Here is a 21,375-nt window from a genome sequence, read left to right as displayed (position 1 = left end):
CGGCCGTGGACATTCCCATTCCCCATGGCCATCCCCATTCCCTGTGGCCACTCCCTGTCCCTGTGGCCACTCCCGGTCCCCGTTCCCGGTGCCCGTGGCCAATCCCGGTGTCCGTTCCCGGTGCCCGTGGCGCAGCTCGGTGCGGGAGCGGACGCGCACGGCCGTGGACATTCCCAGTGGCCATTCCCCATGGCCATCCCCATTCCCCATGGCCACTCCCTGTCCCCGTGGCCCATCCCAGTTCCCATTCCCGGTGCCCGTGGCCAATCCCGGTGTCAGTTCCCAGTGCCCGTGGCGCAGCTCAGTGCGGGAGCGGACGCGCACGGCCGTGGACATTCCCATTCCCCATGGCCATCCCCATTCCCTGTGGCCACTCCCTGTCCCTGTGGCCACTCCCGGTCCCCGTTCCCGGTGCCCATGGCCAATCCCGGTGTCCGTTCCCGGTGCCCGTGGCGCAGCTCGGTGCGGGAGCGGACGCGCACGGCCGTGGACATTCCCAGTGGCCATTCCCCATGGCCATCCCCATTCCCTGTGGCCACTCCCTGTCCCCGTGGCCACTCCCGGTCCCCGTTCCCGGTGCCCGTGGCCAATCCCGGTGTCTGTTCCCGGTGCCCGTGGCGCAGCTCGGCGCGGGAGCAGATGGGCACGGCCATGAACATTCCCATTGGCCATTCCCCATGGCCATCCCTATTTCTCATGGCCACTCCCTGTCCCTGTGGCCACTCCCGGTTCCCGTTCCCGGTGCCCGTGGCCAATCCCGGTGTCCGTTCCCGGTGCCCGTGGCGCAGCTCGGTGCGGGAGCGGACGCGCACGGCCGTGGACATGCGCGTGGGCGTGCACAGCGGCGCGGTGCTGGGCGGCGTGCTGGGCCAGAAGCGCTGGCAGTACGACGTCTGGTCCACCGACGTCACCGTGGCCAACAAGATGGAGGCGGGCGGCATCCCCGGGTGAGCGACCGTCCCCACCCCACCCCACGGGCGCGGGGCGGCCGCGGCGACGCCGGGGTGACGGCGGTGGCCGCGGGCAGGCGCGTGCACATCTCGCAGAGCACCGTGGACTGCCTGAAGGGCGAGTTCGAGGTGGAGCCGGGCGAGGGCGGCTCCCGCTGCGACTACCTGAGGGACAAGGGCATCGTCACCTACCTGGTGGTGGTCCCCAAGCAGGGCCTGCGGCACGGCGTCAACGGCGTGGTGAGTGACGCCGCCGGCGACACCGATGGGGACACCGGTGGGGGCACCGGTGGGGACACCAGGGACACTGGGGACATTGGGGACACTGGGGACACCAGGGATACCCGTGGAGACACTGAGGACATGGGGTGTGGGGACATTGCCACTGACCACCTGCCATTGTGTGGTGAGTGATGCCACCGGGGACACCAGTGACACGGTGACACGGTGACACAGTGACACCCACCGTGCCCCTGTCCCTGCAGAAGCTGTCTCTGACCTCGTCCCACAGTGTGATGACTGACACCGGTGACACCGTGACACGGTGACACCCACCACGCCCCTGTCCCCACAGAAGCTGTCCCTGACCTCATCCCATGGTGTGACACCGGTGACACGGTGACACGGTGACACCACCATGCCCCTGTCCCCGCAGAAGCTGTCCCTGACCTCATCCCACAATGTGCTGGGTGACACTGGTGACACGGTGACACGGTGACACCCACCATGCCCCTGTCCCCGCAGAAGCTGTCCCTGACCACGTCCCATGGTGTGACACCGGTGACACGGTGACACGGTGACACCACCACGCCCCTGTCCCCACAGAAGCTGTCCCTGACCTCATCCCACAGTGTGATGAGTGACACCGGTGACACCATGACACGGTGACACCACCACGCCCCTGTCCCTGCAGAAGCTGTCTCTGACCTCATCCCAAGGTGTGATGAGTGACACCGGTGACACTGGTGACACGGTGACACAGTGACACCCACCATGCCCGTGTCCCCACAGAAGCTGTCCCTGACCTCCTCCCACAGTGTGATGAGTGACACTGGTGACATGGTGACACGGTGACACCCACCATGCCCCTGTCCCCGCAGAAGCTGTCCCTGACCTCATCCCATGGTGTGACACCGGTGACACGGTGACACGGTGACACCACCATGCCCCTGTCCCTGCAGAAGCCGTCACTGACCTCATCCCATGGTGTGACACCGGTGACACGGTGACACGGTGACACCACCATGCCCGTGTCCCCACAGAAGCTGTCCCTGACCTCATCCCATGGTGTGACACCGGTGACACCAGTGACACCCACCACGCCCCTGTCCCCACAGAAGCTGTCCCTGACCTCGTCCCACGGCGTGTCCCCCCCTCCGGTGGCCACCGCGGAGCCCAACGGGAGCCTCAGCCCGGAGCCGCCCGAGGACGCCGAGCGCGGCCGGAGCAGCTCCGCGGATCTCGACGACGACGACGACGACGGCGAGGTACCGCCCCTTCCCGCGCCTCCCGCTCCGCGTCCCCGCCGCGGTGTCCCCGCCGCGGTGTCCCCGCCGCGGTGTCCCCGCCACGGTGTCCCCACAGTGTCCCCCCGGCCCGCAGGCGCCCAACCCGTCCTTCCCCAACCCGCGGCGGCGCCTGCGGCTGCGGGACTTGGCCGAGCGCGTGGCGGGCGCGGCGCAGAACGAGCAGGAGCTCAACCGGCTCCTCAACGAGGCCCTGCTGGAGCGCGAGTCCATCCAGGCGTGAGTGCCGCCCTCATCCCCCCCCAAAAAAAAAAACCACCAAACCCCACCCCGAGATCCCCTCCTCGCCGCGGTGGCCGCGGTGGCCACCGCCGCGTTCCCCCCACGTGCCGGGCTTTTCCCCGCGGCCGGCCAGGCTGAAGGGCAAGAGCACCTTCCGGCTGTCGCTGCGCTTCACCGACCCCGACATGGAGACGCGCTACTCGGTGGAGAAGGAGAAGCAGAGCGGCGCCGCCTTCAGCTGCTCCTGCGTCGTCCTCTTCTTCACCGCCCTGGTGGAGGCCGTCATCGACCCCTGGTAGGGCGGGGGGGACGCGCCGGGGGCGATTCGGCGCCGCCGAGTCGTCGCCGCTGACCTTCCGTCCTCCCCACCCCGGCAGGTTGGCGACCAACTACGTGACCTTCGCGGTGGGCGAGGTGCTGCTGCTGGGCCTCACGCTCTGCTCCTTGGCCGCCATCTTCCCGCGGGTGAGGCGGGGGGCGCGCCCCGGGGGACGGCGCGGCGCGGCGCCCCCGGTGACCGCCCGGTTGTCGCCGCAGGCCTTCCCCAAGAGGCTGGTGGCCTTCTCCACCTGGATCGACCGCACCCGCTGGGCGCGCAACGCCTGGGCCATGGCGGCCATCGCCGTCGTCACCGCGGCCGACATCGTGGACATGGTGAGGCGCCGCGCTGTCGCCGCCGCGGCCTCGTGTCCCCGGCTGGGCGGCCGTGGGGAGCACGGGGCGGTGGCCAAAGGGGCCACCTCGGGGCGGTGGCCGTGAGGAGCAGCTCAGATGTTGCAGCTCCATCACCCTGGTGGCCACTGTGGCCACCACTGAGTCCCCATGTCCCCTGCTGGGCTACCATGAGAACCATGGGCTGGTGGCCAAAGGGGCCACCATGGGGTGGTGGCTGTGAGGAGCAGCTCAGATGTTGCAGCTCCGTCGTCACGTGGTGGCCATGTGGCCACCGTGTCCCCACGGTGACGCCACTCTCATGTCCCCAGCTCGGCTGCCATGGGGACAGTGGGGTGGTGGCCAACGGGACATCAGGGCCACCTCGGGGTGGTGGCCGTGAGGAGCAGCCCAGATATTGCAGCTCCATCACCCTGGTGGCCACAGTGGCCACCACTGTGTCCCCGTGCTAACCGCACCCTCGTGTCCCCAGCTCGGCTGCCGGCGCGACCGCTCGGTGGCCACCAACGGGACCTCGGGGCCACCTCTGGGTGGTGGCTGTGAGGAGCAGCCCAGATATTGCAGCTCCATCTCCCTGGTGGCCACGGTGGCCACCACTGTGTCCCCATGTCCCAGCTTGGATGCCATGGAGACCAATGGGCTGGTGACCAATGGCACATTGGGGCCACCGTGTGGTGGCTGCGAGGAGCAGCCAAAACACTGCAGTTACCCCACCCTGGTGGCCACGGTGGCCACCACTGTGTCCCCATGTCCCCAGCTCGGCTACCATGAGAACCACAGGTTGGTGGCCAATGGGGCCACCTCAGGGTGGTGTCTGTGAGGAGCAGCCCAGATGTTGCAGCTCCATTGCCCTGGTGGCCACTGTGGCCACCACTGAGTCCCCATGTCCCCTGCTGGGCTACCATGAGGACCATGGGCTGGTGGCCAAAGGGGCCACCATGGGGTGGTGGCTGTGAGGAGCAGCCCAGATGTTGCAGCTCCATCTCCCTGGTGGCCACGGTGACCACCACTGCGTCCCCATGTCCCCAGCTGGGCTACCATGGGGACCACGGGGTGGTGGCCAGTGGGACATGAGGGCCACCTTGGGGTGGTGGCCATAAGGAGCAGCACAGATGTTGCAGCTCCATCTCCCTGGTGGCCACGGTGGCCACCACTGTGTCCCCATGTCCCCTGCTGGGCTACCATGAGGACCATGGGCTGGTGGCCAAAGGGGCCACCATGGGGTGGTGGCTGTGAGGAGCAGCACAGATATTGCAGCTCCATCACCCTGGTGGCCACGGTGGCCACCACTGTGTCCCCGTGCTAACCGCACCCTCGTGTCCCCAGCTCGGCTGCCGGCGCGACAACTGGGTGGCCACCAACGGGACCTCGGGGCCACCTCTGGGTGGTGGCTGTGAGGAGCAGCCCAGATATTGCAGCTCCATCTCCCTGGTGGCCACGGTGGCCACCACTGTGTCCCCATGTCCCAGCTTGGCTGCCATGGAGACCAATGGGCTGGTGACCAATGGCACATTGGGGCCACCGTGTGGTGGCTGCGAGGAGCAGCCAAAACACTGCAGTTACACCCGCCTGGTGGCCACGGTGGCCACCACTGAATCCCCATGTCCCCGGCTTGTCTACCATGGAGACCACAGAGTGGTGGCCAACAGAACATCAGGGCCACCTCGGGGTGGTGGCCGTGAGGAGCATCACAGATATTGCAGCTCCATCACCCTGGTGGCCACGGTGGCCACCACTGTGTCCCCGTGCTGACCCCACCCTCACGTCCCCAGCTCGGCTGCCGGCGAGACCACTGGGTGGCCACCAACGGGACCTCGGGGCCACCTCTGGGTGGTGGCCGTGAGGAGCAGCCCAGATGTTGCAGCTCCATTGCCCTGGTGGCCACTGTGGCCACCACTGTGTCCCTGTGTCCCCAGCTGGGCTACCATGAGGACCATGGGCTGGTGGCCAAAGGGGCCACCATGGGGTGGTGGCTGTGAGGAGCAGCACAGATATTGCAGCTCCATCTCCCTGGTGGCCACGGTGGCCACCACTGTGTCCCCATGTCCCAGCTTGGCTGCCATGGAGACCAATGGGCTGGTGACCAATGGCACATGGGGGCCACCGTGTGGTGGCTGCGAGGAGCAGCCAAAACACTGCAGTTACCCCACCCTGGTGGCCACGGTGGCCACCACTGTGTCCCCATGTCCCCAGCTCGGCTACCATGAGAACCACAGGTTGGTGGCCAATGGGGCCACCTCAGGGTGGTGTCTGTGAGGAGCAGCACAGATATTGCAGCTCCATCACCCTGGTGGCCACGGTGGCCACCACTGTGTCCCCGTGCTAACCGCACCCTTGTGTCCCCAGCTCGGCTGCCGGCGCGACAACTGGGTGGCCACCAACGGGACCTCGGGGCCACCTCTGGGTGGTGTCTGTGAGGAGCAGCAAAGATATTGCAGCTCCATCGCCCTGGTGGCCACTGTGGCCACCACTGTGTCCCCATGTCCCCCGCTGGGCTACCATGAGGACCATGGGCTGGTGGCCAAAGGGGCCACCATGGGCTGGTGGCCGTGAGGAGCAGCCCAGATATTGCAGCTCCATCTCCCTGGTGGCCACGGTGGCCACCACTGTGTCCCCGTGCTAACCGCACCCTCGTGTCCCCAGCTCGGCTGCCGGCGCGACAACTGGGTGGCCACCAACGGGACCTCGGGGCCACCATGGGGTGGTGGCTGTGAGGAGCAGCCCAGATGTTGCAGCTCCATCGCCCTGGTGGCCACGGTGGCCACCACTGTGTCCCCATGTCCCAGCTTGGCTGCCATGGAGACCAATGGGCTGGTGACCAATGGCACATTGGGGCCACCATGTGGTGGCTGCGAGGAGCAGCCAAAACACTGCAGTTACCCCACCCTGGTGGCCACGGTGGCCACCACTGTGTCCCCATGTCCCCAGCTGGGCTACCATGAGGACCATGGTGGCACAGTGGCCAATGGGACATTGGGGCCACCACAGGGTGTCTGTGAGGAGCAGCTCAGATATTGCAGCTCCATCACCCTGGTGGCCACGGTGGCCACCACTGTGTCCCCATGTCCCCAGCTCGGCTACCATGAGAACCACAGGTTGGTGGCCAATGGGGCCACCTCAGGGTGGTGTCTGTGAGGAGCAGCACAGATATTGCAGCTCCATCACCCTGGTGGCCACGGTGGCCCCCTCTGTGTCCCCGTGCTGACCCCACCCTCATGTCCCCAGCTCGGCTGCCGGCGCGACCGCTGGGTGGCCACCAACGGGACCTCGGGGCCACCCCGCGGCGGCGGCGGCGGCGGCGGCGGCTGCGCCGACCACCCCAAGTACTACAGCTACATCGCCCTGCTGGCCCTGGTGGCCACCGTGATGCTGGTCCAGGTGAGCCACATGGTCAAGCTGACCCTCATGGCGCTCATCACCGCCGCCACCGGCGCCGTCAACTTCTCCGCCTGGGAGCCCATCTTCGACCAGTACGACCGGCGCCGCGGCCAGCACAGCTCGTAAGGGCGGGGGCGGGGACGGGGACACGGAGGGGACGGGGATGGGCCCGGAATTCCGGCATCCGGAAAATCCCTCGGCAGGTCCGTGCTGGTCCCCTCCAAGTATTCCATGACCGCCATGATCTTCGTGGTGATGCTCAGCTTCTACTACTTCTCGCGGCACGTGAGTGGCGGGGAGGGGAAAGGTCTCCTTCCCTTTTCCTTATTTTTCCTTCCTTTTCTTTTCCGTCCTTTTCCTGCCTTTTCTTTCTTCCATTTCCCTTCCTTTTCCTCCTCTCACCTCTCCTTCCCACCCTTTTCCTTCTTCTTCCTCAATTTCCCGGCCTTTTCTTTCCTTTTCTTTATTTTTCCTTCTCTTTCCTTCTTTTTCCTCAATTTCCTACCCTTTCTTCCCCTTTCCATTTTTCCTTCTTTTTCCTTCTTTTTCCTCAATTTCCTACCCTTTCTTCCCCTTCGCTCCCTTTTCCTTCCTTTTCCTTCTTTTCCTGCCTTTCCCTGCCCTTTCTTCCTCTTCCCTCCCTTTTCCTTCCATTTCCTGCCTTTTCCTGACCTTTCTTCCCTTTTCCTACTTCTTCCTCCCTTTTCCTTCCATTTCCTTGCTTTTCCCACCCTTTCTTCCCTTTTCCTTCCTTTTCCTTTTCTTTTCCGTCCTTTTCCTGCCTTTTCTTCCCTTTCCCTTCCTTTTCCTCCTCTCACCTCTCCTTCCCACCCTTTTCCTTCTTCTTCCTCAATTTCCCGGCCTTTTCTTTCCTTTTCCTTCTTTTTCCTTAATTTCCTTCTTTTTCTCAATTTCCTGCCCTTTCTTTCTTTTTCCTTCTTTTTCTTTCTGTTTCCTTTTCCCTCAATTTCTTGCCCTTCATTCCCCTTTCCATTTTTCCTTCTTTTTCCTTCTTTTTCTTTCTTTTTCCTTCATTTTCCTCAATTTCCTGCCCCTTCTTCCCTTTTTCTTCTTTTTCTGCACTTTTCCTTCTCTTTCCTGCCTTTTCCTGCCCTTTCCCTGCCCTTTCTTCCTCTTCCCTCCCTTTTCCTTCCATTTCCTTCCTTTTCCTGACCTTTCTTCCCTTTTCCTTCTTTTTCCTTCTTTTTCCTTCTTTTTCCTTCTTTTCCTGCCCTTTCTTCCCCTTTCCTTCATTTTCCTTCTTTTTCCTTCATTTTCCTTCTTCCTCAATTTCCCGCCCTTTCCTCCCCTTTCCTTCTTTTTCCTTATTTTTCCTCACTTTCCTGCCCTTTCTTCCCTTTTCCTTATTTTTCCTTCCTTTTCCTACATTTTCCTGCCTTTTCCCACCCTTTCTTCCCTTTTCCTTCCTTTTCCTGCCTTTTCCTGCCTTTTCTTCCATTTCCCTTCCTTTTCCTCCTCTCACCTCTCCTTCCCTCCCTTTTCCTTCTTCTTCCTCAATTTCCCAGCCTTTTCTTTCCTTTTCCTTCTTTTTCCTTCTTTTTCCTTCTTTTCCTGCCCTTTCTTCCCCTTTCCTTAATTTTCATTAATTTTCCTTCATTTTCCTTCTTTTTCCTTCATTTTCCTTCTTCCTCAATTTCCTGCCTTTTCTTCCCCTTTCCTTGTTTTTCCTTCTTCCTCAGTTTCTTGCCCTTTATTCCCCTTTCCTTTTTTTTCCCTTCTTTTTCCTTCTTTTTCCTTACTTTTCCTTCAATTTCCTTCCCTTTATTCCTTTTTCCTTCTTTTTCCTTCTGTTCCAGTCCTTTCTTCCTTTTTCCTTCTTTTTCCGTCCTTTCCCTTCCTTTTCCTTCCTTTCCCTGCCCTTTCTTCTCCTTTACTTCCTTTTCCTTCTTTTCCCACCCTTTCTTCTCCTTTACTTCCTTCTCCTTCCTTTTCCTGCCTTTTCTTCTCCTTCCCTTCCTTTTCCTCTTCTCACCTTTCCTTCCCTCCCTTTTCCTTTTTCTTCCCCAATTTCCTGCCCTTTCTTTTCCCTTCCCTCCCTTTTCCTTCTTTTCCCTTCTTTTTCCTTCTTTTCCTGCCCTTTCTTCCTTTTTCCTTCTTTTTCCTTCTTTTTCCTTCTTTTTCCTTCTTTTTCCTTCTTTTTCCTTCTTTTCCTCTCTTTTCTTTCTTCTTCCCTCCTTTTCCTGCCTTTTCTTCCCTTTTCCTTTTCTTACCTCTCCTTCCCTCCCCTTTCCTTCATTTTCCTTCCTTTTCCCTCCATTTATTCCATTTTCCTTCATTTTCCTTCCATTTCTTCCTTTTCCCTCCCCTTTCTTCCCTTTCCCCCTTTTTCTTCACTTTTCCTGCCCTTCCCTTCCCTAAATCCCTTTCCGGATTCCCTAAATCCCTTTCTGGATTCCCTAAATCCCTTCCCGGATTCCCTAAATCCCTTTCTGAATTCCCTAAATCCCTTCCCGGATTCCCTAAATCCCTTTCTGGATTCCCTAAATCCCTTCCCGGATTCCCTAAATCCCTTTCTGGATTTCCTAAATCCCTTCCAGGATTCCCTAAATCCCTTTCTGGATTCCCTAAATCCCTTCCAGGATTCCCTAAATCCCTTTCTGGATTCCCTAAATCCCTTTCTGAATTCCCTAAATCCCTTCCCGGATTCCCTGGAATCTCCAAGGCACCGGGATTTATCCCGGGCCCATCCACAGCACCTACAGCTTTTCCAAGGAAACTCCCAAAGGGTTTTCCATCCCCCACCAATTCTGGGAACATCCCTATGCCATCATTTCATCATCCCATTATCCCATCATCCCATTATCCCATTATCCCATTATCCCATTATCCCATTATCCCATCCCATCCCACAATCCCATCATCCCATCATCCCCTTATCCCATCCCATCCCACAATCCCATCATCCCATTATCCCATATCCCAAATCCCATCCCATCATCCCATTATCCCATCCCATCCCACAATCCCATCATCCATCATCCCATTATCCCATCCCATCCCACAATCCCATTATCCCATTATCCCATATCCCAAATCCCATCATCCCATCATCCCATTATCCCATTACCCCATCATCCCATTATCCTAGTGGAAGATCGACATCTATGAACAGATGGAGCATGTCTCCATTATCCCACCATCCCATTTTCCCATCATCCCATTATCCCATCATCCCATCATCCCATCCCATTATCCCATCATCCCATCATCCTATCATCCCATCCTATCCCATTATCCCATCATCCCATTATCCCATCATCCCATTATCCTAGTGGAAGATCGACATCTATGACCAGATGGAGTACGTCTCCATTATCCCACCATCCCATTTTCCCATCATCCCATCATCCCATCATCCCATCCTATCCCATTATCCCATCATCCCATCATCCCATCCCATTATCCCATCATCCCATCATCCCATCCTATCCCATTATCCCATCATCTCATTATCCCATCATCCCATATCCCAAATCCCATCATCCCATTATCCTATATCCCAAATCCCATCATCCCATCATCCCATTATCCCATCATCCCATATCCCAAATCCCATCCTACCCTATTATCCCATCATCCCATCATCCCATTATCCCATCATCCCATATCCCAAATCCCATCCTACCCTATTATCCCATCATCCCATCATCCCATATCCCATTTTCCCATCATCGCATCATCCCATTATCCCATCATCCCATTATGCCAGTGGAAGATTGACATCTATGACCAGAAGGAGCGCATCTCCGTTATCCCATTATCCCTCAATCCCCAAATCCCAACATCCCATTATCCTACCATCCTGTCACCCCAAATCCCATCCTATCCCATTATCCCATCATCCCATATCCCACCATCCCATCATCCCATATCCAAAATCCCATCATCCCATTATCCAAGCGGAAGACCGACATCTAATACCAGAAGGAGCGCATCTCCATCATCCCATCATCCCATCATCCCATCATCCCATCATCCCATATCCCATCATCCCATCATCCCATCATCCCATCATCCCATCATCCCATCATCCCAAAATCCCATCATCCCATTATCCCATGATCCCATCATCCCAAAATCCCATCATCCCATCATCCCATCATCCCATCACCCCATGATCCCATCATCCCATATCCCATCATCCCATCATCCCATTATCCCATGATCCCATCATCCCAAAATCCCATCATCCCATCATCCCATCATCCCATCACCCCATGATCCCATCATCCCATATCCCATCATCCCATCATCCCATCATCCCATGATCCCAAAATCCCATCATCCCATTATCCCATGATCCCATCATCCCATCATCCCAAAATCCCATCATCCCATTATCCCATCATCCCATCATCCCAAAATCCCATCATCCCATCATCCCATCACCCCATGATCCCATCATCCCATATCCCATCATCCCATCATCCCATCATCCCATGATCCCAAAATCCCATCATCCCATTATCCCATGATCCCATCATCCCATGATCCCAAAATCCCATCATCCCACAATCTCATAATCCCTGCAGAAGACCGACATCTACGACCAGAAGGAGCGTGTCTCCATCATCCCATTATCCCACCATCCCATCATCCCATCCCATCCCATCCCATTATCCCATCATCCCATCTTCCCATTATCCCATCATCATCCCATGGTCCCATCACCCCACCATCCCAAAATCCCACCATCCCACAGTCCCATTATCCCACCATCCCATTTTCCCATCATCCCTAAATCCCTGCAGAAGATTGACGTCCGCGACCAGAAGGAAGCATCTCCATTATCCCATTATCCCACAATCCCAAAATCCCAAAATCCCATTATTCCACCATCCCATCATCCCAAATCCCATCCTATCCCATTATCCCATCATCCTATATCCCACCATCCCATCATCCCACTATCCCAGCGGAAGATCGACATCTACGACTAGAAGGAGCGCATCTCCATTATTCCATCATCCCATTGTCCCATTATCCCCTCATCCCACCATCCCACCATCCCACAATCCCAAAATCCCCTCATCCCAAAATCCCATCATCCCATCCTATCCCATCATCCCATCATCCCAAATCCCATCCTATCCTATTATCCCATCATCCCATATCCCATCATCCCATTATTCCATATCCCAAATCCCATCCTATCCTATTATGCCATCATCCCATAATCCCTGCAGAAGATCGACGTCCATGACCAGAAGGAGCGCGTCTCCATTATCCCAAATTCCCACCATCCCATTTATCCCAAAATCCCAAAATCCCAAAATCCCATTTATCCCAGCATCCCACCATCCCACAATCCCGGGAAGGAATTCCCAGCATCCCACGTGTGTTCCCAGGTGGAGAAGCTGGCGTGGACGCTGTTCCTGTGGAAGATCGACGTCCACGACCAGAAGGAGCGCGTCTCCATCATCCCAAAATCCCATTTTCCCATTTATCCCAAAATCCCAAAATCCCACAATCCCACCATCCCACCATCCCGGGAAGGAATTCCCAGCATCCCACGTGTGTTCCCAGGTGGAGAAGCTGGCCCGGACGCTGTTCCTGTGGAAGATCGACGTCCACGACCAGAAGGAGCGCGTCTCCATCATCCCAAAATCCCATTTATCCCAAAATCCCACCATCCCACAATCCCACAATCCCACCATCCCACCATCCCGGGAATTCCCACATCCCACGTGTGTTCCCAGGTGGAGAAGCTGGCGTGGACGCTGTTCCTGTGGAAGATCGACGTCCACGACCAGAAGGAGCGCGTCTCCATCATCCCAAAATCCCATTTTCCCATTTATCCCAAAATCCCACAATCCCACAATCCCACCATCCCACAATCCCAGGAATTCCCACATCCCACGTGTGTTCCCAGGTGGAGAAGCTGGCGCGGACGCTGTTCCTGTGGAAGATCGACGTCCACGACCAGAAGGAGCGCGTCTCCATTACCCCAAAATCCCATTTATCCCAAATTCCCACCATCCCATTTATCCCAAAATCCCATTTATCCCATCATCCCATCATCCCACCATCCCGGGAAGGAATTCCCACATCCCACGTGTGTTCCCAGGTGGAGAAGCTGGCCCGGACGCTGTTCCTGTGGAAGATCGACGTCCACGACCAGAAGGAGCGCGTCTCCATCATCCCAAAATCCCATTTTCCCATTTATCCCAAAATCCCAAAATCCCAAAATCCCACAATCCCACCATCCCACCATCCCGGGAAGGAATTCCCAGCATCCCACGTGTGTTCCCAGGTGGAGAAGCTGGCGCGGACGCTGTTCCTGTGGAAGATCGACGTCCACGACCAGAAGGAGCGCGTCTCCATCATCCCAAAATCCCATTTTCCCATTTATCCCAAAATCCCAAAATCCCACAATCCCACCATCCCACCATCCCGGGAAGGAATTCCCAGCATCCCACGTGTGTTCCCAGGTGGAGAAGCTGGCGCGGACGCTGTTCCTGTGGAAGATCGACGTCCACGACCAGAAGGAGCGCGTCTCCATCATCCCAAAATCCCATTTTCCCATTTATCCCAAAATCCCAAAATCCCACAATCCCACCATCCCACCATCCCGGGAAGGAATTCCCAGCATCCCACGTGTGTTCCCAGGTGGAGAAGCTGGCGCGGACGCTGTTCCTGTGGAAGATCGACGTCCACGACCAGAAGGAGCGCGTCTCCATCATCCCAAAATCCCATTTATCCCATTATCCCACCATCCCAAAATCCCACAATCCCACAATCCCAGCATCCCACAATCCCGGGAATTCCCAGCATCCCACGTGTGTTCCCAGGTGGAGAAGCTGGCGCGGACGCTGTTCCTGTGGAAGATCGACGTCCACGACCAGAAGGAGCGCGTCTCCGAGATGCGCCGCTGGAACGAGGCCCTGGTGGCCAACATGCTGCCCGAGCACGTGGCCCGGCACTTCCTGGGCTCCAAAAAGCGGGATGAGGTCGGTATTCCCGCTTTTCCGGGCGCTTCCCGCGTTTTCCGGGCGGTTCCCGCATTCCCGGAGTTCTTCGGATGGGGTCCGTGGAGTTTCAATCCCGTCCCATTCCAACCCCGGTCGCAGGTGGCTCCAAGCTTTCCTTGGACAATCGCAGGGAATCTCTGGGAATTCCAGCACAGCTGGGAATTTTTTTTCCAAAATTCCTCCCCTTTTCCCAGGAAATTCCCTCCATTCCCAGCTCTCCCAGCCTGGGATTGGATTCATCCCCATCCTGACTCCTCTCTGGGAAGGAATTTTGGGAGTTCCCTGGGAACTGGGGACACCAGGAAGGGTCTCCCTTCGCTTTTCCATCCCAAAAATCCCATAAAAATCCCTCGGGATGGATCCTGAGCATCCTCGATCCCGGAATCCCGGAATGGTTTGGGATGGGATCCGTGGAGCTCCAATCCCACCCCAATCCCACCACACGATCCAAGGGTTCTCCCATCCCATCCCAATCCCACCACACGATCCAAGGGTTCTCCAATCCCATCCCAATCCCACCACACGATCCAAGGGTTCTCCAATCCCATCCCAATCCCACCACGCGATCCAAGGGTTCTCCAATCCCATCCCAATCCCACCACACGATCCAAGGGTTCTCCAATCCCACCACGCGATCCAAGGGTTCTCCAATCCCATCCCAATCCCACCACACGATCCAAGGGTTCTCCAATCCCACCACACGATCCAAGGGTTCTCCAATCCCATCCCAATCCCACCACGCGATCCAAGGGTTCTCCAATCCCATCCCAATCCCACCACACGATCCAAGGGTTCTCCAATCCCACCACGCGATCCAAGGGTTCTCCAATCCCATCCCAATCCCACCACACGATCCAAGAGTTCTCCAATCCCACCACACGATCCAAGGGTTCTCCAATCCCACCACACGATCCAAGGGTTCTCCAATCCCACCACACGATCCAAGGGTTCTCCAATCCCATCCCAATCCCACCACATGATCCAAGGGTTCTCCAATCCCACCACACGATCCAAGGGTTCTCAACCTTTCCTTGGACACTCTCAACGCCATCCCAAAAATCCAATAACCAATCATTAACGATCAACAATCAATGACCAATGACCAATAACCGATAACGCCGCGCTCCGGGGGCGCCTTCCCGTCACTCCTCGTGGGGGCGCGGAATTCCCGGAATTCCCAGGAGCTGTACAGCCAATTGTACGAGGAGATCGGGGTGATGTTCGCCTCACTGCCCAAAATCCCATAAATCCCCAAAAATCCCATAAAAATCCCTTGGGATGGATCCTGAGTGTCCTGGATCCCGGAATCGCGGAATGGTTTGGGATGGGATCTGTGGAGCTCCAATCCCACCCCAATCCCACCACACGATCCAAGGGTTCTCCAATCCCACCACACGATCCAAGGGTTCTCCAATCCCACCACACGATCCAAGGGTTCTCCAATCCCATCCCAATCCCACCACACGATCCAAGAGTTCTCCAATCCCACCACACGATCCAAGGGTTCTCCAATCCCACCACACGATCCAAGGGTTCTCCAATCCCACCACACGATCCAAGGGTTCTCCAATCCCATCCCAATCCCACCACATGATCCAAGGGTTCTCCAATCCCACCACACGATCCAAGAGTTCTCAACCTTTCCTTGGACACTCTCAACGCCATCCCAAAAATCCAATAACCAATCATTAACGATCAACAATCAATGACCAATGACCAATAACCGATAACGCCGCACTCCGGGGGCGCCTTCCCGTCACTCCTCGTGGGGGCGCGGAATTCCCGGAATTCCCAGGAGCTGTACAGCCAATCGTACGAGGAGATCGGGGTGATGTTCGCCTCGCTGCCCAAAATCCCAAAAATCCCCAAAAATCCCATAAAAATCCCTTGGGATGGATCCTGAGTGTCCTGGATCCCGGAATCGCGGAATGGTTTGGGATGGGATCTGTGGAGCTCCAATCCCACCCCAATCCCACCACACGATCCAAGGGTTCTCCAATCCCACCACACGATCCAAGGGTTCTCCAATCCCACCACACGATCCAAGGGTTCTCCAATCCCATCCCAATCCCACCACACGATCCAAGGGTTCTCCAATCCCACCACACGATCCAAGGGTTCTCCAATCCCACCCCAATCCCACCACACGATCCAAGGGTTCTCCAATCCCACCACACGATCCAAGGGTTCTCCAATCCCACCACACGATCCAAGGGTTCTCCAATCCCATCCCAATCCCACCACACGATCCAAGGGTTCTCCAATCCCACCACACGATCCAAGGGTTCTCCAATCCCATCCCAATCCCACCACATGATCCAAGGGTTCTCCAATCCCACCACACGATCCAAGAGTTCTCAACCTTTCCTTGGACACTCTCAACGCCATCCCAAAAATCCAATAACCAATCATTAACGATCAACAATCAATGACCAATGACCAATAACCGATAACGCCGCGCTCCGGGGGCGCCTTCCCGTCACTCCTCGTGGGGGCGCGGCATTCCCGGAATTCCCAGGAGCTGTACAGCCAATCGTACGAGGAGATCGGGGTGATGTTCGCCTCGCTGCCCAACTTTGCCGATTTCTACACCGAGGAGAGCATCAACAACGGCGGCATCGAGTGCCTGCGCTTCCTCAACGAGATCATCTCCGACTTCGACGCGGTGAGCCAGCGGAATTCCGCGCCGGGAATCGCGGGGAATGAATGTCCGCGTGGGGATCTCGGGGAAGAAATGTCCAGGTGGGATCAGACCGGGAATAACTGGGAATGTCCAGGTGGGATCACGGTGGGAGTGATGGGAACGTCCAGGTGGGATCACGGTGGGAATCACGGGAATGTCCAGGTGGGAATCGCTGGGAATAAATATCCAGGTGGGATCACGGCGGGAATAATTGGGAACATCCAGGTGGATCACACTGGGAATCAGGGGAACATCCAGGTGGGATCACACTGGGAATCACGGGAACATCCAGGTGGGATCAGACTGGGAATGAGGGAGAACATTCAGGTAGGATCAGACTGGGAATCACAGGAACATCCAGGTGGGATCAGACTGGGAATCAGGGGAACATCCAGGTGGGACGAGGAACATCCAGGTGGGATCACACAGGGAATCAGGGGAACATCCAGGTGGGATCACACTGGGAATCACGGGAACATCCAGGTGGGATCAGACTGGGAATGAGGGAGAACATTCAGGTAGGATCAGACTGGGAATCACAGGAACATCCAGGTGGGATCAGACTGGGAATCAGGGGAACATCCAGGTGGGACGAGGAACATCCAGGTGGGATCACACTGGGAATCAGGGGAACATCCAGGTGGGATCACACTGGGAATCAGGGGAACATCCAGGTGGCATCACACTGGGAATCATGGGAATATCCAGGTGGGATCACACTGGGAATCAGGGGAACATCCAGGTGGGATCACACTGGGAATCAGGGAGAACATCCAGGTGGGATCACAGTGGGAATCATGGGACTGTCCAAGTGGGACAGGGAACATCCAGGTGGGATCAGACTGGGAATCACAGGAACATCTAGGTAGGATCACACTGGGAATCAGGGAGAACATCCAGGTGGGATCAGACTGGGAATCACGGGAACATCCAGGTGGGATGAGGAACATCCAGGTGGGATCAGACTGGGAATCCACAGGAACATCCAGGTGGGATCAGACTGGGAATCAGGGAAAACATCCAGGTGGGATCAGACTGGGAATCACAGGAACATCCAGGTGGGATGAGGAAAACCCAGGTGGGTTCATGGTGGGAATCACAGGAACATCCAGGTGGGATCAGACTGGGAATCATGGGAATATCCAGGTGGGATCAGACTGGGAATCATGGGAATATCCAGGTAGGATCACACTGGAATCAGGGAGAACATCCAGGTGGGATCACACTGGAATTCACAGGAACATCCAGGTGGGATCAGTCTGGGAATCAGAGAGAACATCCAGGTGGGATCAGACTGGGAATCACGGGAACATCCAGGTGGGATCACACTGGGAATCACGGGAACATCCAGGTGGGATCAGTCTGGGAATCAGAGAGAACATCCAGGTGGGATCAGACTGGGAATCATGGGAATATCCAGGTAGGATCACACTGGAATCAGGGAGAACATCCAGGTGGGATCAGACTGGGAATCACAGGAACATCCAGGTGGGATCAGACTGGGAATCAGGGGAACATCCAGGTGGGATCAGACTGGGAATCAGGGAGAACATCCAGGTGGGATCAGACTGGGAATCAGGGAGAACATCCAGGTGGGATCAGACTGGGAATCAGGGAGAACATCCAGGTGGGATGAGGAACACCCAGGTGGGTTCATGGTGGGAATCAGGGGAACATCCAGGTGGGATCAGACTGGGAATCACAGGAACATCCAGGTGGGATCACACTGGAATTCACAGGAACATCCAGGTGGGATCACACAGGGAATCAGGGAGAACATCCAGGTGAGATCACACTGGGAATCATGGGAATATCCAGGTGGGATCAGACTGGGAATCAGGGAGAACATCCAGGTGGGATCACACTGGGAATCATGGGAACATCCAGGTAGGATCACACTGGAATCAGGGAGAACATCCAGGTGGGATCAGACTGGGAATCACAGGAACATCCAGGTGGGATCAGACTGGGAATCACAGGAACATCCAGGTGGGATCACACAGGGAATCAGAGAGAACATCCAGGTGGGACGAGGAACATCCAGGTGGGATCACACAGGGAATCAGGGAGAACATCCAGGTGGGATCACACTGGGAATCAGGGGAACATCCAGGTGGGATCAGACTGGGAATCACAGGAACATCCAGGTGGGATCAGACTGGGAATCAGGAGAACATCCAGGTAGGATCAGTCTGGGAATCAGAGAGAACATCCAGGTGGGATCAGACTGGGAATCACAGGAACATCCAGGTGGGATCAGACTGGGAATCAGGAGAACATCCAGGTGGGATCAGTCTGGGAATCAGAGAGAACATCCAGGTGGGATCAGACTGGGAATCACAGGAACATCCAGGAGGGATCAGACTGGGAATCAGAGAGAACATCCAGGTGGGATCAGACTGGGAATCAGAGAGAACATCCAGGTGGGATCAGACTGGGAATCAGGGGAACATCCAGGAGGGATCAGACTGGGAATCAGAGAGAACATCCAGGTGGGATCAGACTGGGAATCAGAGAGAACATCCAGGTGGGATCAGACTGGGAATCACAGGAACATCCAGGAGGGATCAGACTGGGAATCAGAGAGAACATCCAGGTGGGATCAGACTGGGAATCAGAGAGAACATCCAGGAGGGATCAGACTGGGAATCACGGGAACATCCAGGAGGGATCAGACTGGGAATCAGAGAGAACATCCAGGTGGGATCAGACTGGGAATCACAGGAACATCCAGGTGGGATCAGACTGGGAATCAGGGGAACATCCAGGAGGGATCAGACTGGGAATCAGGAGAACATCCAGGTGGGATCAGACTGGGAATCACGGGAACATCCAGGTGGGACAGGGAACATCCAGGTGGGATCACACTGGGAATCAGGGGAACATCCAGGTGGGACGAGGAACATCCAGGTGGGATCCCTGGGACCCACGGGGACGTTCCCATTGTGCGATCCCGGGTTTCGCGTGGGACGCAGCTGCTGGACGAGCCCCAGTTCCGCTGCATCACCAAGATCAAGACCATCGGCAGCACCTACATGGCCGCCTCCGGAGTGACGCCCGACGCCGGCGCCAACGGATTCGGAGCCAAGGTCAGCCCGGGATCCGGCCTTGGGACACCCCTGGGGACGTTGGGATCGGTCCCTTCCTCCTTGTCCCCATCCTTGGCTCCCATCTCCATGTCCCAGCTCCGTGTCCCAACCATGTCCCATGTCCCATCTCCATGCCCCATCTCCATGTCCCATCCCTGTGTCCCCAATCCATGTCCCATCCCAATGTCCCATCTCCCATCTCCCTGTCCCATCTCCATCTCCCATCTCCATGTCTGTGTCCCATCTCCTATCTCCACATCCCAATGCCCCATGTCCCATCTCCATGTCCCATCCCTGTGTCCCCTCTCCATGTCCCATCACTATCCCATCTCCACGTCCCATCATCTCCATGTCCCATTCCTGTCCCATCTCCATGTCCCATCATCTCCATGTCCCATCATCTCCATGTCCCATCTCCACGTCTATGTCCCATCTCCATGTCCCATCTCCATGTCCCATCCCTGTTCCATCCACGTCCCATCTCCATGTCCCACATCTCCATGTCCCATCTTCATGTCCCACCATCTCCATCCCTCATCTCTATGTCCCAACATCTCCATGTCCCATCTCCATATCCCATCTCCGTGTCCCATCTCCATGTCCCATCTCCATGTCCCACCATCTCCATCCCTCATCTCTATGTCCCAACATCTCCATGTCCCATCTCCATGTCCCAACATCTCCATGTCCTGTCTCCATATCCCATCTCCGTGTCCCATCTCCATGTCCCATCTCCATGTCCCACCATCTCCGTCCCTCATCTCTATGTCCCAACATCTCCATGTCCTGTCTCCATATCCCATCTCCATGTCTCATCTCCATGTCCCATCTTCATGTCCCACCATCTCCATCCCTCATCTCTATGTCCCAACATCTCCATGTCCCATCTCCATGTCCCAACATCTCCATGTCCCATCTCCATATCCCATCTCCGTGTCCCATCTCCATGTCCCATCTCCATGTCCCACCATCTCCATCCCTCATCTCTATGTCCCAACATCTCCATGTCCCATCTCCATGTCCCAACATCTCCATGTCCTGTCTCCATATCCCATCTCCGTGTCCCATCTCCATGTCCCATCTCCATGTCCCACCATCTCCGTCCCTCATCTCTATGTCCCAACATCTCCATGTCCTGTCTCCATATCCCATCTCCATGTCTCATCTCCATGTCCCATCTTCATGTCCCACCATCTCCATCCCTCATCTCTATGTCCCAACATCTCCATGTCCCATCTCCATGTCCCAACATCTCCATGTCCCATCTCCATATCCCATCTCCGTGTCCCATCTCCATGTCCCATCTCCATGTCCCACCATCTCCATCCCTCATCTCTATGTCCCAACATCTCCATGTCCCATCTCCATGTCCCAACATCTCCATGTCCTGTCTCCATATCCCATCTCCGTGTCCCATCTCCATGTCCCATCTCCATGTCCCACCATCTCCGTCCCTCATCTCTATGTCCCAACATCTCCATGTCCTGTCTCCATATCCCATCTCCATGTCTCATCTCCATGTCCCATCTCCATGTCCCACCATCTCCGTCCCTCATCTCTTTGTCCCAACATCTCCATGTCCCATCTCCATGTCCCAACATCTCCATGTCCCATCTCCATATCCCATCTCCGTGTCCCATCTCCATGTCCCATCTCCATGTCCCACCATCTCCATCCCTCATCTCTATGTCCCAACATCTCCATGTCCCATCTCCATGTCCCAACATCTCCATGTCCCATCTCCATATCCCATCTCCGTGTCCCATCTCCATGTCCCATCTCCATGTCCCACCATCTCCATCCCTCATCTCTATGTCCCAACATCTCCATGTCCTGTCTCCATATCCCATCTCCATGTCTCAT

The 21,375-nt window shown here is 56.5% G+C and overlaps 2 protein-coding genes across 9 annotated transcripts in view; both read left to right on the top strand.

Annotated features, from left to right (window-relative positions):
- ADCY3 (adenylate cyclase 3) overlaps window positions 1-21,375 on the top strand; it is a 47,870-nt gene that overhangs the window by 22,749 nt on the left and 3,746 nt on the right. For 4 of the 6 annotated variants that reach the window (XM_053938083.1, XM_053938084.1, XM_053938081.1 and 1 more), the window contains exons 6-16: window positions 789-947; window positions 1,028-1,190; window positions 2,288-2,437; window positions 2,553-2,695; window positions 2,832-2,993; window positions 3,076-3,163; window positions 3,236-3,352; window positions 6,596-6,870; window positions 6,952-7,033; window positions 12,642-13,719; window positions 15,536-16,286. In XM_053938083.1, coding sequence (XP_053794058.1) covers window positions 789-947; window positions 1,028-1,190; window positions 2,288-2,437; window positions 2,553-2,695; window positions 2,832-2,993; window positions 3,076-3,163; window positions 3,236-3,352; window positions 6,596-6,870; window positions 6,952-7,033; window positions 12,642-13,718 — 2,416 coding nt within the window. In that variant the 3' untranslated portion in view covers window position 13,719; window positions 15,536-16,286. Of the gene's footprint in view, window positions 1-788; window positions 948-1,027; window positions 1,191-2,287; window positions 2,438-2,552; window positions 2,696-2,831; window positions 2,994-3,075; window positions 3,164-3,235; window positions 3,353-6,595; window positions 6,871-6,951; window positions 7,034-12,641; window positions 13,720-14,921; window positions 16,406-19,398; window positions 19,513-21,375 lie in introns of those variants that run through there. The other 2 variants (XM_053938086.1, XM_053938082.1) reach the window with 2 other exon arrangements.
- On the top strand, window positions 16,415-18,527 carry LOC128785472 (uncharacterized). 3 transcript variants are annotated; one of them, XM_053938090.1, is made up of 5 exons: window positions 16,415-16,906; window positions 16,976-17,447; window positions 17,638-18,276; window positions 18,345-18,412; window positions 18,468-18,527. In XM_053938090.1, exons 1-3 carry the CDS (start codon window positions 16,475-16,477, stop codon window positions 18,057-18,059), a joined length of 1,326 nt encoding a protein of 441 aa, XP_053794065.1. In that variant the 5' UTR covers window positions 16,415-16,474; the 3' UTR covers window positions 18,060-18,276; window positions 18,345-18,412; window positions 18,468-18,527. The 3 variants fall into 3 exon arrangements, with proteins under 3 accessions (XP_053794065.1, XP_053794063.1, XP_053794064.1); XM_053938088.1 differs by having other exon boundaries at window positions 16,976-18,276; XM_053938089.1 differs by lacking the exons at window positions 18,345-18,412; window positions 18,468-18,527 and having other exon boundaries at window positions 16,976-18,283.

This window comes from Vidua chalybeata, chromosome 3 (assembly GCF_026979565.1).
Source record: "Vidua chalybeata isolate OUT-0048 chromosome 3, bVidCha1 merged haplotype, whole genome shotgun sequence".
Classification (NCBI taxonomy): domain Eukaryota; kingdom Metazoa; phylum Chordata; class Aves; order Passeriformes; family Viduidae; genus Vidua; species Vidua chalybeata.
Note: the sequence above shows the minus strand (reverse complement) of the source record. Positions and strands in the feature narration are given on the sequence as shown.